We start from the raw sequence: 15,969 nt of genomic DNA, 5'->3' as shown, positions 1-15,969 counted from the left end.
AGTTATAACATAGCCAGTGAGCACAGCCTCTTTGACAAGATAGCACAGCTACAACATAGCCAGTGAGCACGACCTCTTTAACAATATTGCACAGCTACAACATAGCCAGTTAGCACGACCTCTTTAACAATATTGCACAGCTACAACATAGCCAGTGAGCACGATCTCTTTAACAATATTGCACAGTTACAAATGGTTAGCATAGCCTCGTTGAGAACAAAACATTGCCGGTATACGTTGCTAGATATTTCTAGATGTTCAGGAGGACGTTGTTTAAATATAAAATTTGATTTCATTTTGAATTATATATTTAAAACAATGTCTCTTTATGCCAAGGAGACTCAAAATGAGTTGAAATACTTTTTCCACAGTATTCAACATTTAGATGAAATATGTGCCCCTACACCAGTAGTGGTAGATTTAAGCGGAAGGCGGATGAGGGAGTTGGGGTCCAGGGACCTCGGGTTCCACTTTCCCTTGTGAGTGACAGTTTGACACCGAGCGCCGTCATTGGGTACCATTTCTCGTCACGCGTTCCCCAGGCCAGCCTCTCCCAATTAAAAGGCAAAGAGTCAGTCCAGGGAGGCTGAGGTACGAAGCCAGGTTGGGAGCTGCTGATCGCTCCGGCTGCAGGTGAAGGACACGCCGGGGGCGGGGTGGCCGGGCGGGAGAGAATGCCTTCTGCTCGCCTGTGCTTACCCGCGGCCACAGCGCTATTGCTGCTGTGTGCCCTTCGGGCTTTGCTTGCCAGCAATGGGACCTCGGTGCTGACAGAGTTACTGGAAGAGGCTGGAATCTCACCTTTGCATCAGCTCACCGGCATCGGCAGCCATCCGGAGCTACAGGCGACCAGCCACCCAGCAGAAATACAGAGCGCTGAGGATGAAACGGGTGCTCAAGGTCACGGCATCGCGGGCTTCGAGATGGTTAAGTGGCAATGGGTTCATGTCCAAGGACCCTACCTGATAGCAGTGTGGATACTGGTAGCCAGCCTGGCCAAAATCTGTGAGTACACATGTTATGCTCAGAGCTTTGAGAGGCGGTAGGTTAGTCCATCGGGACGGTGACATTGCTCGCAGTAAAGCACAGCGACACTCTTCTAGCCACTAACCAGATACATCAGTTCAAGGAACTTGGGATACTTCAGTTTGATGTAATTTCATTCGCTTTTCCCTCCTGGGAGCAACTTTTGAGATATACAGAAATGTAAAGCAATTAGTACAATTATGATTGTCAATTAAATCCATTCGTTCTAGTTCCTACACGCTAATTTGAGTGCGATTTATTGTTCTATCTGAAGGTGTGTGTGCGTGCACAAGAGAGAAAATTCTTGAAGAAATGATCGTGTTTCTGAATCTAAATATCTCCCAGAGCTCACCTGTCTGGCTGCCTGTGCTTGTGTTGAGCTTTTATTTGTAATAGTTGTATTAAAAGCATGTGAATGCCACTGAGATGCTGTGGAGCAGAACTGCAGTGGCCTGTGTGACTGTTCTGCACTCAGGTGCTACAGAAGTGAGGGGATGTATGCATCTATATGATGTATTTGGAATGAGTGCACCCTGGGTGAGGTTACGGCCCTAGAACAGAGATTAAGCCAAATAATGGCTAGAGCACAGAAGGGTTCAGCTGGAGTGCTATCTGGCTCTCCCTTTGCTTCTTGCCCTTTTGAATGACAGGTCTTTCCATTACATTTCCAAAACCCAAGATTAACAGTCACAGCAACAAATTGAAATGTGTGTTGCTTTTGAAGACCACATGTTGATATAGTTGATTTTGTTGCTTATAACATGTGTTCGATTGAGAACTAGGATGCATCTCAGTGCTACCTGGAAATGATGAAATGTTGAATCTTTGGTTTGGCAAGGCAGATGATATCACACCCAAAGCAATGCAGCCTGAAAATGATCAGCTCCTGCTAGAGACACACATATTCTGATCACTTATTGAGCATGAGATTTGTGAGGGGTGATGGAAGTCCCTACAATTGATGCAACATTTTTTTTTACAGTTTATCTGCCATAATTTCTCAAGATATCTAGGCTCCCAGCAAAATGTTTCACTGCTGAGAGACGCGTTTTAAGTTGATGTCAATACTATACCAATCATGTACATTTCTGTTTGGGTCTTCTGACCATCTGATAAAAAGCAAAGTACTGCGGATGTTAGGTCTGAAATAAAAACAAAGTGCAGAGAAAAAACTCAGTAGGTGGCAGCATTTGTGGCCAGTGAAACAGTTATTGGTTGGAATCGTATATTATTCTTCTTCGGAATCCGATTTATTTGGTATGATTTCCCTGAAGTCAGCCTGTCTGGGAAGTGATTTCTGGAGCCATGGATTTGAATTGCTTCATGAATTAGAGTTTTTGTAGTAATGTGACTGTTGATGCTCCTTACCTTCGCCTCCCTCCTAACCCTGTTCTCATCTTAATTGTGCTGTCTGGATGTTGTCTCATTATAGGCCTCCCCTGTCTATAACTGTATAAACAATTAGAGCACCAAATTGCCAGGTGATTTGGGCTCCAGTATAAAATTCAAATGGAAAAATTAATGATATATTTAATAGTGATTTGATGGGTCTTCTCATCTGTTAATATCAATTAAATTATGTGGCACAGCACCAAAATATATCATGTTTCAGTTATGAAAATGAAGCTGAATAGGGTTTAAATTCATGGATTTTTTTTGGGGGGGGGGGGCAGTTTGTAATACAGAAATTTTAACAGCCCCAAGATCCCTTGTCTCCTCACCAGCCTGTCAATTATCCTAATCTCCACCTCATGCTTCCACTCAAACTGAGACACACATGCCAGCTTGTGAAAGCATCTCATGAAGTTGAGAAATACTTTACTAAAATGAATTGGGCCCAGACCCTGAGCAGGGGTGCGAACCTATGGTGTGATGTTTCTGGTTGGACTTGAGCTAATCTGTTTAGTTTTTTTAATGGCAAGAGTTCTGATATGAACCATTACGGTCATGAACATTTTTGGCATAATGATGACATGCATTTTTTTTGTGCCTTTAATGTCAGGAAATTGCCAAAATGCTTCTCCAATAGACACAAGGAAACAAAAGTTATGCCTTAAAGAATGTGATTAAGGAGGGTAACTAGAAGCTATGTTCTTGTGTTGTTTTGTTGGAGCACGCACACAAGAATTTGAAGCAGTAGCAGGCCATTCAGCCCCTCAACCCCACTCTGCCATTTGATAAGATCATGGTTGGTCTGACTGAGACCTCAACCCCTCTTTCCTATCCATCCTATATAACCCTCGACTCTCTTGTCAATCAAAAATCTATCTAATTCAGCCTTGAACATATTCAATGATCCAGCCACGACTGCACACTGGGGGAGAGAATTCCACAGACTGACAACCCTCCGAGAAAATAAGCTCTCCTTATCTCAATCTTAAATGGGAGACCTCTAATTTTAAAATTGTGTCCCTTAGTTCTGAACCCCACTATGAGGGGCAACATTCCCTCGGCATCCATCCTGTAACGTTCCCTCTGGATCTTGTGTTCTAAAGACCAATGGATACAGGTCCAACCAGCTCAATTTTCCCTCATAAGGTAACCCCTTCATCCCAGGGTTTCTCGACTGCTTCTAATGGAATTATACCCTTTCTTCAGTAAGGAGACAAAAACTGTACACAATAAGCTGGATATGGTCTCTGACCATGTATGGTTGTAGCAACACTTTTTGATTGATTTTGGAAAGGTTTTCTAAAGGTAGAAGAATTCATGGAATGAATTGCAAGGAAAGCACAGAGCACTAGATTTGGAGAACTGGGCGATTTGGGACTAGAGGAGATTGCAGAGAGATGAGGTAGGTGGAAGGCTTTAAAGATGCAAATTACATTTTTTGAAGAAAAGCCAATAGTATAAAAGTTGACCCCACGCTTCTGGATAATCTTGCTCTGGGATAGTAATTAGATGATGAGTAGAAGGCCGGCAATGATTGATTTTACCTTGTGACATGCTGAGGGTAACTCTGGGTGCGGAAGGACAAGCTGTTGTGGGCATGCTGGTTATATTAGGAGAGGTGGAAATGAAACCATGAGAGTGGTGCCTCTGAAGAAAGGCATAGGAACAGGAATGGGTTTGGCTTCTTGAGCCTGTTCCATCAATCAATGGGAGCGTGGCTGATCTGAAGCCTAACCCCATATATACACCGTTACTCTACATCCCTTAACATTTTGGATAACAACAGGTAGCAGTGGATGAGAAGAAATGATGGACTGTATTGAAGGTCACGCAGAGGTTGAAAAGGAATAATGTACCGTGACTACAGTCACGGGACATTGATGACTGTAGCTATGTTGTGTCAGTGCTTTGTACAGGACTGAAAGGAGTATTGAGAAGCATGGGTATAGAATTGGTGCTGATAATACATTTGAGATGAAATCGTAAAGGCCTGACCCCTGGAGTAGTCTTTATGAGGGAGGGGTTGATCGCAGCTTTGAAATAGAGGTATTACCTGAAAGAAGGGAGTTGTTGCTATGCTGTGGTTTGTCGAGAGGTATTGAATGGGGAATGCCTTGATTATTACAAATCTGCCCCCCCCCCCCCCCCCCCCCCCCCCCCCCCCCCCCCCCCCCGGCAAAAAAAATCCATGAATTTATACCCCATTCAGCTTCATTTTCATAACTTGTGTGGCACTGATTGGTTTCATGGAGATTACCTGTCTTCGGCTGGCAGTGGGTGAGAAAATTAACATATTGGGATCGAAGTAAAGGATATCTTGTGCCTGGCAGAGTGATCTTCCAGTTGGGTAGCTTTGACAATTAGATACTTGGATACTGTATTCGTACTATGATCTGAGTTGGCAGTTTTCTAACTAAATTTGCTCCTAGACATCAGTGATGCTCTCCTCTACTGTGTTTAATTAAAATGATTTAACATTATCTGTATTGGTTGAAGGCATCCTCTAGGGATTTTGTGAGTGTGTGCATACAGAGGATGCGGTCAAATGGAGGAGACAGTGGGAAGGAGGGAAGTTGGGCAGAGGATACTATCTTTGACCTCCCTGCATTAGGTTCAAGAAGTGAGGGGAAGGAGGCAGTTTTGATGCAGGACAAAGGATTAACCTTTGAGGACACACAAGACGATCTTCTTAATCCTAAACCAAGGTAATGGTGATGGTATTGACTGCACCCTTTCTTCACAAAGTAAGAGAGATGTTTATGTAGCACCTTTCACTATCTCAGCACTTTACAACCAATTAAGTGCTTTTGAAGTGTGATCACTGTTGTAATGCAGAAAGTGAAGTAGACAATTTTCGCACAGCAATGCGAGCAACAAAATAATGGTGACCAGGTCATCTGTTAGCCGAGGAATACATATTGGCCAGACATTGGGGGAGAGCAGCTGTTCTGCGAAATAATGCCACAAAGCGCTCTGTTTTATGTCTCATCCAAAATATGCACTCAACCCTATGAAAACCGCAATTGATTCCCTCTTTTGAAAGGCTCCTCTAAATGTGTTTTGATTAAAATCAACACCTATTCTGTAACTCCTTTCTGATTCAACTCATAAGCACAAGGCTAATTTTCCACCACACAATGCTCATTGACATTGTCAACTGTTCACCTTTTAAATCAGTGTTTCTTTCTCTTCCCTTCGCACCCAACCTTAAAGGTTATTTTTGCCCTATTCAAAGGCATTCCACATCTAGTTTCCAGGCGGTAGGAAATTAGCCCTACCTTGGACGTTGCTCTGACCTCCCCACATCCTGGCCTTGCTCCCATACCCTATTTCTCAATGGACATTGCTATTCTGCAACTTGTGCCCTGGATTGTTCATGGGTAAAATCACAAAGGAAATTTTTCGACTGAAATGTATTCTTATTTTACATCTGTACTGTTCTGAAATTCTGTTCTATTATTGGCAAATGCCTTCTTTAAAGATTTATTTCGCATTTTATTTGAACATGCAAACTGTTGCAATATACAATAACACATTGTAGAACTACAGACATGAAATATTGTTGTCTTATGAAGTATCAGTTTGTTCTCAATGAGGATGTTGGAACATGTTGAATCAAAATGGGACAGAGAGTGAATGTTTTCTGATTATTCCTACTTTTGGATTCTCAAGTGAGCAAATGGCGAGAAAGAGAGGTTCCTTTTGAAACATAGAACATAGAACAGTACAGCACAGAACAGGCCCTTCGGCCCTCGATGTTGTGCCGAGCAATGATCACCTTACTCAAACCCATGTATCCACCCTATACCCGTAACCCAACAACCTCCCCCCACCTTACTTTTTAGGACACTACGGGTAATTTAGCATGGCCAATCCACCTAGCCCGCACATCTTTGGACTGTGGGAGGAAACCGGAGCACCCGGAGGAAACCCACGCACACACGGGGAGGACGTGCAGACTCCGCACAGACAGTGACCCAGCCGGGAATCGAACCTGGGACCCTGGACCTGTGAAGCATTTATGCTACCGTGCTGCTTCAACATCTAAGGTTTTGTGCTACAGTAAAATCTTTGTCTCAGTGTATGGGCTTAAGAATGCAATACTCTTGCCAAATAGTGGATAGGAATCAGAACTTTTTATCTCTTCCTGATTTCACCATTGGGAATTGATGCATTCTCAATCGCTGTTTTTACATGTTAACATTGTTGTAATGGGGAAAGAGATGAAATTCCATCCTCTTTGATATCCCATCAATTCACTGCGAGACTATGAGAACGAGTGAACATAAGGCTTTATTATCCAGGAACTTGGCTGCTGTACAAATAAGTGCTGCCCACAGGTGGCCGGTCTATATATCGCCCCGGGGAGGGCAGAGCTAGAGGCGGAGCCCACCGGGGTTCCAGTACAGTACCTGGAAGTAGACCATATTATCATTTCCTGGTCATGGGTCATAGCACTATACAGACAGTTCATACTTAGGTGAATACATTCACCACATTCACCCCCTGTTTAAAAAAAATCAAGCCCAGCGGGGGTGACGTGGGGTCATCAAATATGCAGTCTGTCTGGAGGCCGGATCGTTCTTTTAGACCTCCTCAGCTCTGGCGATGCGGCGGGCATGGTTGTTGCAGTTAGTGACTCTGGGGGCGTGCTGTCTGGAGCTTCAGTCCAGCGTATCGGAGATGGTTGAGGGGTGGTGGTGGTAGGCAGGGGGTGGTGGGTGGCGGCAGTGCTAGCGTGGAACAATATAGGAGAAGTAAGGGGCACTGAGGGTGGCTGTAGGCGGGGGGGGGGGGTGTGTTGGCAGGGGAACCAGCTGGCGCCAGATCTCGTAGGGAGACCGTATCGTGCCGTCCGTCCTGGTGCACAATGTAAGCGTACTGGGGGTTGGCGTGCAGCAGCTGGACACTCTCAACCAGGGGGTCGGTCTGATGGCTCCTCGTACGCCTCCGGAGAAGGACAGATGCCAGAGTTGTCAGCCAGGATGGAAGCGAGACCCCGGAGATGGACTTTCTGGGGAAGACAAACAAACAGTCGTGAGGGGTCTCGTTCGTGGCTGTGCAGAGGAGTGATCTAATGGAGTGGAGAGCATCGGGAAGGACCTCCTGCCCGCGGGGGATCGGGAAACTTCTAGACCGGAGGGCAAGAAGGACGGCCTTCCATACCGTCGCGTTCTCCCTCTCCACCTGCCCGTTTCCCTGCGGGTTATAGCTCGTAGTTCTGCTTGAGATGATGCCTTTACTGATCAGGTACTGACGCAGCTCATCGCTCATAAACGATGTGCCCCGGTCGCTGTGGATGTAAGCAGGGAAACTGAACAGTGTGAAGATGCTGTGCAGTGCCTTTATCACAGTGTCCGAGGTCATGTCGGGGCAGGGGACTGCGAAGGGGAAGCGGGAGTACTCGTCGATGACGGTCAGGAAGTATATATTACAGTTGATGGAGGGGAGGGGCCCTTTGAAGTCAATACTGAGCCGCGGAAAGGGCCAGGAGACCTTTTACCAGGGGCCTTATCTGGCCGATAGAAGTGCTGTTTGCACTCCGCGCAGACTTGGCAGTCCCTCGTCATGGCCTTGACCTCGGTGGAGAAGGGCAGATTGCGGGCTTTAATAAAGTGGGTAAGCTGGGTGATCCCTGGGTGACAGAGGTCATCGCGGATAGCCCAAAGTCGGTCATCTTGCGCGCTGCTGCATGTGCCGTGAGACAGGGCATCTGAGGGCTCTTTGAGCTCCCCAGGATGATACTTGATATCGTAATTGTAGGTGGAGAGTTCGATCCTCCAGCTCAAGATTTTGTCATTTTAAATTTTTCCCCATTGTGCGTTGTCAAACATAAAGGCAACTGGTCGGTGACGAGGGAGAACCTCTTACTGGCTAGGTAGTGCCTCCAGTGCTGCACCGCTTCCATCATGGCTTGTGCTTCCTTCTCGACCGAGGAGTTTCGGATTTCTGAAGCGTGGAGGGTTCTAGAGAAGAATGCTACTGGCTTGCCCACCTGGTTGAGTGTGGCGGCCAGTGCGACGTCTACCTGGAAGGGGATGGATTCATCCACTGTGTGCATTGCGGCCTTAGCGATATCAGCCTTGATGCGGCTGAAGGCCGAGCAAGCCTCAGCCGTCAGGGGAAATGTAGTGGTTTTAATAAGTGGGCGGGCTTTGTCCGCATAGTTGGGGACCCACTGTGCATAGTAGAATAGCCCCAGGCATCTTTTGAGGGCCTTGAGGCTGTGGGGAGGGGGAAGCTCCGTGAGGGGGCGCATATGGTTGGGGAAGGGCCCTAGGACTCCATTTTCCACGACATAGCCGAGGATGGCTAGCCAGGTTGTGCGGAAAACGCACTTCTCTTTGTTATATGTGAGGGATTGGGTGGCCTGGAGGAACCTCTGGAGGTTGACGCCGTGGTCCAGCTGATCATGGCCGCAGATGGTAACATTGTTCAAGTACGGCTATGTAGCCCGCATTCTGTACTGATCCACCATTTGGTCCATCGCATTCTGGAAGACCGAGACTCCGTTGGTGACGCCGTAAGGGATCCTGAGGAAGTGGAAGAGTCGGCCGGCTGCTTTTAAAGCAGTGTATTGGCGATCTTCCGGGCGGATCGGGAGCTGTTGGTAAGCAGACTTCAGATACACCGTGGAGAAAACCCGGTATTGTGCGATCTGGTTGACCATCTCCGCAATGCGAGGGAGGAGGTATGCATCCAGTTGCGTGGACCGGTTTATGGTTTGGCTGTAGTCCACCTCCATCCGGTTCTTTTCCCCAGTCCTGACAACTACCACTTGTGCTCTCCAGGGGCTGTTGCTGGCCATGATGACCCCCCTTCCCTCAAGAGTCGCTGGACCTCTGACTTAATAAAAATCATGTCTTGTGCACTGTACCGCCTGCTCCTGGTGGTGACAGGCTTACAGTTGGGGGTGACCTTAAGTGTTGCGAGGCTACATGCCACGAGGGGGGGTTAAGGGTCCGCTGAACTGTAGGGTCAGGCTTCAGTGATTACATTGGAAGTCGAGTCCAAGCAGTAGGGGGGACGCAGAGGTGAGGGAGGATGTACAGTTTAAAATGGGCATACTCAGCACCCTGCATCGCGAAGTTCGCGATACAGTACCCCCCGGATCTGTACCGAATGGGATCCGGAGAGATTGTTTGGGATGCGGGGTAGATGTGAAGGGAGCAGCGCCTTACCGTGTCAGGGTGAACGAAGCTCTCCATGCTCCCGGAGTCTAAAAGACAGGGGGTCTCGTGCCCATTGACCCGGACGGCCATCATAGAACTTTTCAGGTGCTTTGGCTGCGACTGGTCGAGGGTGACTGCGCCAAGCTGCGGGTAGCCTGCATGGTTGGAGGTATCGGGGTCACAAAATGGCGGCCCCCACAAGTCGCACGTGTCGGTCTGGGTTGAAGATGGTGACCAAGATGGCCACCCCCATCGGTTGCACGTGTCGGTCGGTGTTGAACTGGCAGCCAAGATGGTGGCCCCCACGAGTCGCACGAGACTGATGACCCATCTGAAGGGGGCGTTCCCAGTAGGCACGCAGCCACATTGCGGGGTCTGCAGGCCTGTGAGTCCATGGGTCCGGTCTGGTAAGTTTTTTGGGCTTTAGGTCGGCCCAGACAGATTCTGGCGAAGTGTCCCTTTTTGCCACAGTTGCTGCACGTCTCTGTGCGGGCTGGGCAACGTTGCCGGGGGTGTTGACCCTGGCCGCAGAAGTAGCACTGTGGTTCTCCGGTCTTGACGGGCAGCAGCGTGGCAAAGGCCTGTGACGTATTTGGGTGTGGTGGGGGCCCCATTGTTGGTGCCCACGAGGGGTTTGCCGGGTCTGCGAGGAAAGCGCTGAGGCTCTGGTTTTCCAGCAGGCGCTGCCTGATGTAGTTAGACCGGACCCCAGCCGCGTAGGTTTCCGGATCTGCAGCTTCATGTGCTCCTCGGCCGTCATAGCTGATAGTTGCAGTTCCTTGCGAGTAGGGTCAGGTTCTCTAGGTACTCATTCATCGATTTCCCCGGCGCGTTGACGGCGAGTAGTGAGGAGGTTTTGCGCGAACACCTCATTTACGGGCTTCACGAAATGTGCCTTCAGGGTCGCGACTGCCGCCTCGTACGTGGCAGCTTTCTCTATCATTACGGAGATTCGATGGCTCACCCGTGTGTGGAGGAGGCGCAGCTTGAGGGTTTCGGAGGGAGGCGTTGCGGAGGAGTCGAGGTAGGCCTCAAAACAGCGAAGCCAGTAGGAGAAGATCTCCTTGGCCTCTGTGCATCAAGTTTGAGTTTATCTGGCTTTAGAGCGGCTTCCATGGTGATGTTGCTGGATAATAAATTGATATACCATCAATTCACTGCGAGACTGTGAGAACGAGTGAACATAAGGCTTTGTTATCCAGGAACTTGCCTGCCAGTGTCTGCTGTACAAACGAGTGCCGCCCACAGGTGGCCGGTTTATATATCGCCCCGGGGAGGGCGGAGCCAGAGGCGGAGCCCACCGGGGTTCCAGTACAGTACCTGGAAGTAGACCATATTATCATTTCCTGGTCATAGCACAATACAGACAGTTCATACTTGGGTGAATACATTCACCACACTCTTTCACCATGTTGACTCGCATCCATTTATACCAATTTATTTATCCCATTTGAAGGTGGAGCCCCGTCCTTGAAGCTCTTGAAGCCCTAATCGAATCCTTCATTGATCTGCCTTGCAGCAAAGGGAATCTTGTGGTCGAGCCCATAAGGAATCACTGGATAGTGATTATCAATAGAAACTATGGTGGGTTGAGGGATTTGGGTCCCCACGGGAAATTCAGCATTCAGTTCACCATAATGTGGTTATAAATATTCTAGTGGAGCTCCTGCAGTTTCCAATTATCCATAAATCAGGAACTGAGATGTTAAGTGCAGAGAATTGCTGTTTAGTCAAACGTGCCTTTTTTTTGTTAAAGTAGCTTTACTGTTACAAGCTGATGTATGGCAAAGTTGCCAGAGAAAAAAACGTGTTTTTCCCTGAGTCTAAAATATGCCCACCATATTATATCTGAAGTGTCTGCTCCTCACAGAAAAAAAGAAATTACTTGCATTCAAATCGCATTGTTCATGAGCTTGGGTTATCCCAAAATGCTTTCCAGTTAATGACATGGAGTCAGTTTTAATACAGGGATATATGGCAGTCAATTTGCGTACCACAAGATCCCACCAATACCAATGACCTACATGAACAAATGTTTTTTTTTCATTTGAGTGACAGATGTTGACCATGACACTGGGAGAACTGCCCTGTTTTTTTGAATAGTGCCATGGGATCTTTTTGCATCCACTTTGGGCTGAAAGAGTTTGGTTTAATATCTCACCTGAAATACATCACTGCCGACAGTACAGCACTCCCTTAGTACATCACTGCCGACAGTGCAGCACTCCCTTAGTACCTCACTGCCGACAGTGCAGCACTCCCTTAGTACCTCACTGCCGACAGTGCAGCACTCCCTTAGTACCTCACTGCCGACAGTGCAGCACTCCCTTAGTACCTCACTGCCGACAGTGCAGCACTCCCTTAGTACCTCACTGCCGACCAGTGCAGCACTCCCTTAGTACCTCACTGCTGACAGTGCAGCACTCCCTTAGTACCTCACTGCTGACAGTGGAGCACTCCCTTAGTACCTCACTGCCGACAGTGCAGCACTCCCTTAGTACATCACTGCCGACAGTGCAGCACTCCCTTAGTACCTCACTGCCGACAGTGCAGCACTCCCTTATTACCTCACTGCCGACAGTGCAGCACTCCCTTAGTACCTCACTGCCGACAGTGCAGCACTCCCTTAGTACCTCACTGCCGACAGTGCAGCACTCCCTTAGTACATCACTGCCGACAGTGCAGCACTCCCTTAGTACCTCACTGCCGACAGTGCAGCACTCCCTTAGTATATCACTGCCGACAGTAGAGCACTCCCTTAGTACCACACTGCCGACAGTGCAGCACTCCCTTAGTACCTCACTGCCGACAGTGCAGCACTCCCTTAGTACCTCACTGCCGACAGTGCAGCACTCCCTTAGTACCTCACTGCCGACAGTGCAGCACTCCCTTAGTACATCACTGCCGACAGTACAGCACTCCCTTAGTACATCACTGCCGACAGTGCAGCACTCCCTTAGTACCTCACTGCCGACAGTGCAGCACTCCCTTAGTACCTCACTGCCGACAGTGCAGCACTCCCTTAGTACCTCACTGCCGACAGTGCAGCACTCCCTTAGTACCTCACTGCCGACAGTGCAGCACTCCCTTAGTACCACACTGAAGTGTTAACCTATTATGTGCTCAATTATTTTGAATTGTTCAAGAAGAGTGTAACCACAGAGTCAAGAGTGTAACCACATCAAGGCTGACCTCTTAAATATGAGCTTTTCTTAAGAAAAATGAAGCATGTTGCCCCAGCAGTATGGAAAAGTGCCAGAAAAACTCTGACAGCAAAATCTATGGGGACAGAAACCAGAGTTATGTTTCGGGTTCGATATGACTTCTTCTGGGCGGCAAGGTGGTTAGCACTGTTGCCTCTGGTTCGATTCCTGCCTTGAATGACTGTCTGTGTGTGGAGTTTGGATGTTCTCACCATGTCTCTGTGGATTTCCTCCCACAGTCCAAAGATCTGCAGGTTAGGTGGGTTGGCCATGCAAGATTGCCCCTTAGTGTCCAAAAATGTGCAGTTTAGATGGGGGTTACAGGGATAGGGTAGGGTAGTGGGCTTGGGTAGGGCCCTCTTTCAGAGGGTCAGTGCAGACACAATGGGCTGAATGGGCTCTTAGTGCACTATCGGGATTGTATGTTTATGGCTGAAGGGAGGTAGGAATTTGGTGGGTTTTATGCTGTTGGGAAAGGGGCATGTGGAGCGAGATAGGGCAGGGAAGACTAAATGACAAAGATGTTATGGAACACAAGACTAAGGAAGTGGTAACGATCTAGGGTCGGCCTCACATTGTGCAGTATTAAAGGCACAAGACCTTGATCCAGTGTAGGTATTAATAGCAGAATAAAGGTCAGCACTGCCTGAAAGCAAAATAGCTGAAGTTGTTACTCATACATAGAACATAGGCCATACAGTGCAGAAGGAGGCCCATCGAGTCTGCACCGACCCACTTAAGCCCTCACTTCACCCTATCACCATAACCCAATAACCCTTCCTAACCTTTTTGGTCACCAAAGGCAATTTATCATGGCCAGTCCACCTAACCTGCACGTCTTTGGACTGTGGGAGGAAACCGGAGCACCCGGAGGAAATCCACACTCACACGAGGAGAACATGCAGACTCCACCCAGACAGTGACCCAGCAAGGAATTGAACCTGGGACCCTGGCGCTGTGAAGTCACAGTGCTATCCACTTGTGCTACCATGCTGCTACTCATAGAATAAAGGTCTGTGCTGTTTGAAAGCAAAATCCTGATCATATTTAGACTGGCTCTTGTTTGAAAGCAACAACATGATCATACTTATGCTGGCCCTTGTGAGGAAAAAATTCAAAACGGAGGACAGAATTCATGGTCTCATGTTGTTGAGCTCTGAATGTTGTAAAGTGTCTAATTGGAAGATGAGGTGCTGTTCCTCCAGCTTGCATTCAGCTTTGCTGGAACATTGTAAAAGTATATGGCTGGATTACAGTTCTAGAAATCCTGAGGCCTGGACTGACGCTCTGAAGAAATCTCACTATGACAGCTGGGGGATTCACGTTCAGTTAAATCAATCCAAAATGAATAAAAAATAGCCTAAGAAATAGTAACAAATTGACTACTGTATTGTCATAAAAATTCAAATGGTTTTGTTCATGGCCATGATTCTGGAACTACTAAGGAATGGCAACAAAACAAATCTTCAAGCTGATATACTTAATTTGTAACCAGTATTTTTCTCTGAGCAGAGATCCCTGTGTAGCCCAGAACCTCTTTCAAAATGGCAGGTGATGTCAAGGCAACAACTCTTGCAAATTATACAGAATTGCAAGTTCCCGAGAGCTTTAATAGAGAATCAATCCATAGAATCCCCACAGTGCAGAAGGAGGTTATTTGGCCCATCAAGTCTGTACTGACCCTCTGAAAGAGCCCCCTACCTAGGCCCACTCATCTGCCATATCGTTATAACCTCATCTAATCTTTTGGACACATAAGGGACAATTTTAGCATGGCCAATCCACCTAACCTGCACATCTTTGGACTGTGGGAGGGAACTGGAGCACCTGGGAGAAACCCACACAGACACTAGGAGAATGTGCAAGCTCCACACAGATGTCACCCAAGGCCAGAATTTAACCCGGGTGTCTGACGCTTTGAGGCGGCAATGCTAACCACTGTGACATGCATGAAAGAGTATCCTGACTGGAGCTTCAACTCTGAACTGTCTCCTCTCTTTGCACACCAGTTTTTGTCCATTTTTCATTGCAGGTGCTGGAAAGCCCTCATTGGTCAGACCAGCCAACCACTCAAATGGTTATCATGATGCCTTCTGTGGAGGATAGACAAGAGCAACCAACAATTGGAAAAGCCTCAACCTGTGGCGACTGAGGTCAACATTGCCCTCCGCGAACAAGCGCTGCAATTCCTGAGTAGCATGACAGAGCCCACAGACAATTCTGGAAGCAAGTAGCAACTGTCCATTACTGACAGCAAATCACACAGCCAAATGTGAACTTAAGCTTCCTTTTTAAAAAAAAAACCCTCACAACAGGAATGGCCATCTTCTATCACAGAGAACATCGCGATGATCCACATGAGGGGGAAAAAAAACAACACTGGGACAAGCACAACATTTGTTCACTTCGCAAGAAAGAAGATTAAACAGCCATTGCCAAATCGATAACTAGGAGTTCAATACCAAGGAATGGAAAAACGATAAAAAGATATTGAGGTGTCAGAACTGCCTCCTAATCAGCTGACAACTACAACAAGAGATCCTACCACTCCTCTGACAGTAGCGCATATGCATATGGAGAGGCTTTTAGGCTGCTAAACTGTCTGAACCTATGAGCCCAGAGACTTGAAGGGGGGAGATGGGGCTAACATGAGACGGAGCACAGTACCACCATGTGATGCAAGAGAGCACATGACCCACACTTAGGAATCCGTCTCATGTTGAACACAGCCGTGTGCATAAGCAAACATGGAGACAGCTTCTAGCTTGAACCCTTTACTGTACATAGTTCTTGTAGTTAATAGATACATACAGTTATCCTACTTCAATCTAGGAAGATTTAATTAAGCCTCACTGCACAGTGTCCAACACTACAGCAGTGTAGTTGAACTTTTGAGGTGTAAAACATTTAGTAGCGAAGTAGCCGGCAGTTCTCAATGCCACACTGCTTCTCACTGACTTAAAATAGAAAATAAAATGTGGATAGATAATTAGTGATTGCCATTTTCCACCCACACCAGGGTTGAATTCCCCCCCCCCCCTTGAAATTTTCAGTTTGGAAAAAGAGGCGGGATGAAAGAGAATACCAAATTACTGAAAGTGCAGAACAGGTATACAACTAGGGGACTCCGCTTCAAATTAATAAAAGGTAATTCTAGGACTGATCGAAATGCTTCA

At 47.4% G+C, this 15,969-nt stretch overlaps 1 protein-coding gene across 3 annotated transcripts in view; it reads left to right on the top strand.

Annotated features, from left to right (window-relative positions):
• The first annotated feature begins 604 nt into the window (after positions 1-604).
• LOC119971383 (sodium/hydrogen exchanger 5-like) overlaps positions 605-15,969 on the top strand; it is a 416,159-nt gene continuing 400,794 nt past the window's right edge. For all 3 annotated transcript variants that reach the window (XM_038806843.1, XM_038806842.1, XM_038806844.1), the window contains exon 1: positions 605-1,005. In XM_038806843.1, coding sequence (XP_038662771.1) covers positions 675-1,005 — 331 coding nt within the window. In that variant the 5' untranslated portion in view covers positions 605-674. The remainder of the gene's footprint in view (positions 1,006-15,969) is intronic.

This window comes from Scyliorhinus canicula, chromosome 9, assembly GCF_902713615.1.
Source record: "Scyliorhinus canicula chromosome 9, sScyCan1.1, whole genome shotgun sequence".
Classification (NCBI taxonomy): Eukaryota; Metazoa; Chordata; class Chondrichthyes; order Carcharhiniformes; family Scyliorhinidae; genus Scyliorhinus; species Scyliorhinus canicula.
Note: the sequence above shows the minus strand (reverse complement) of the source record. Positions and strands in the feature narration are given on the sequence as shown.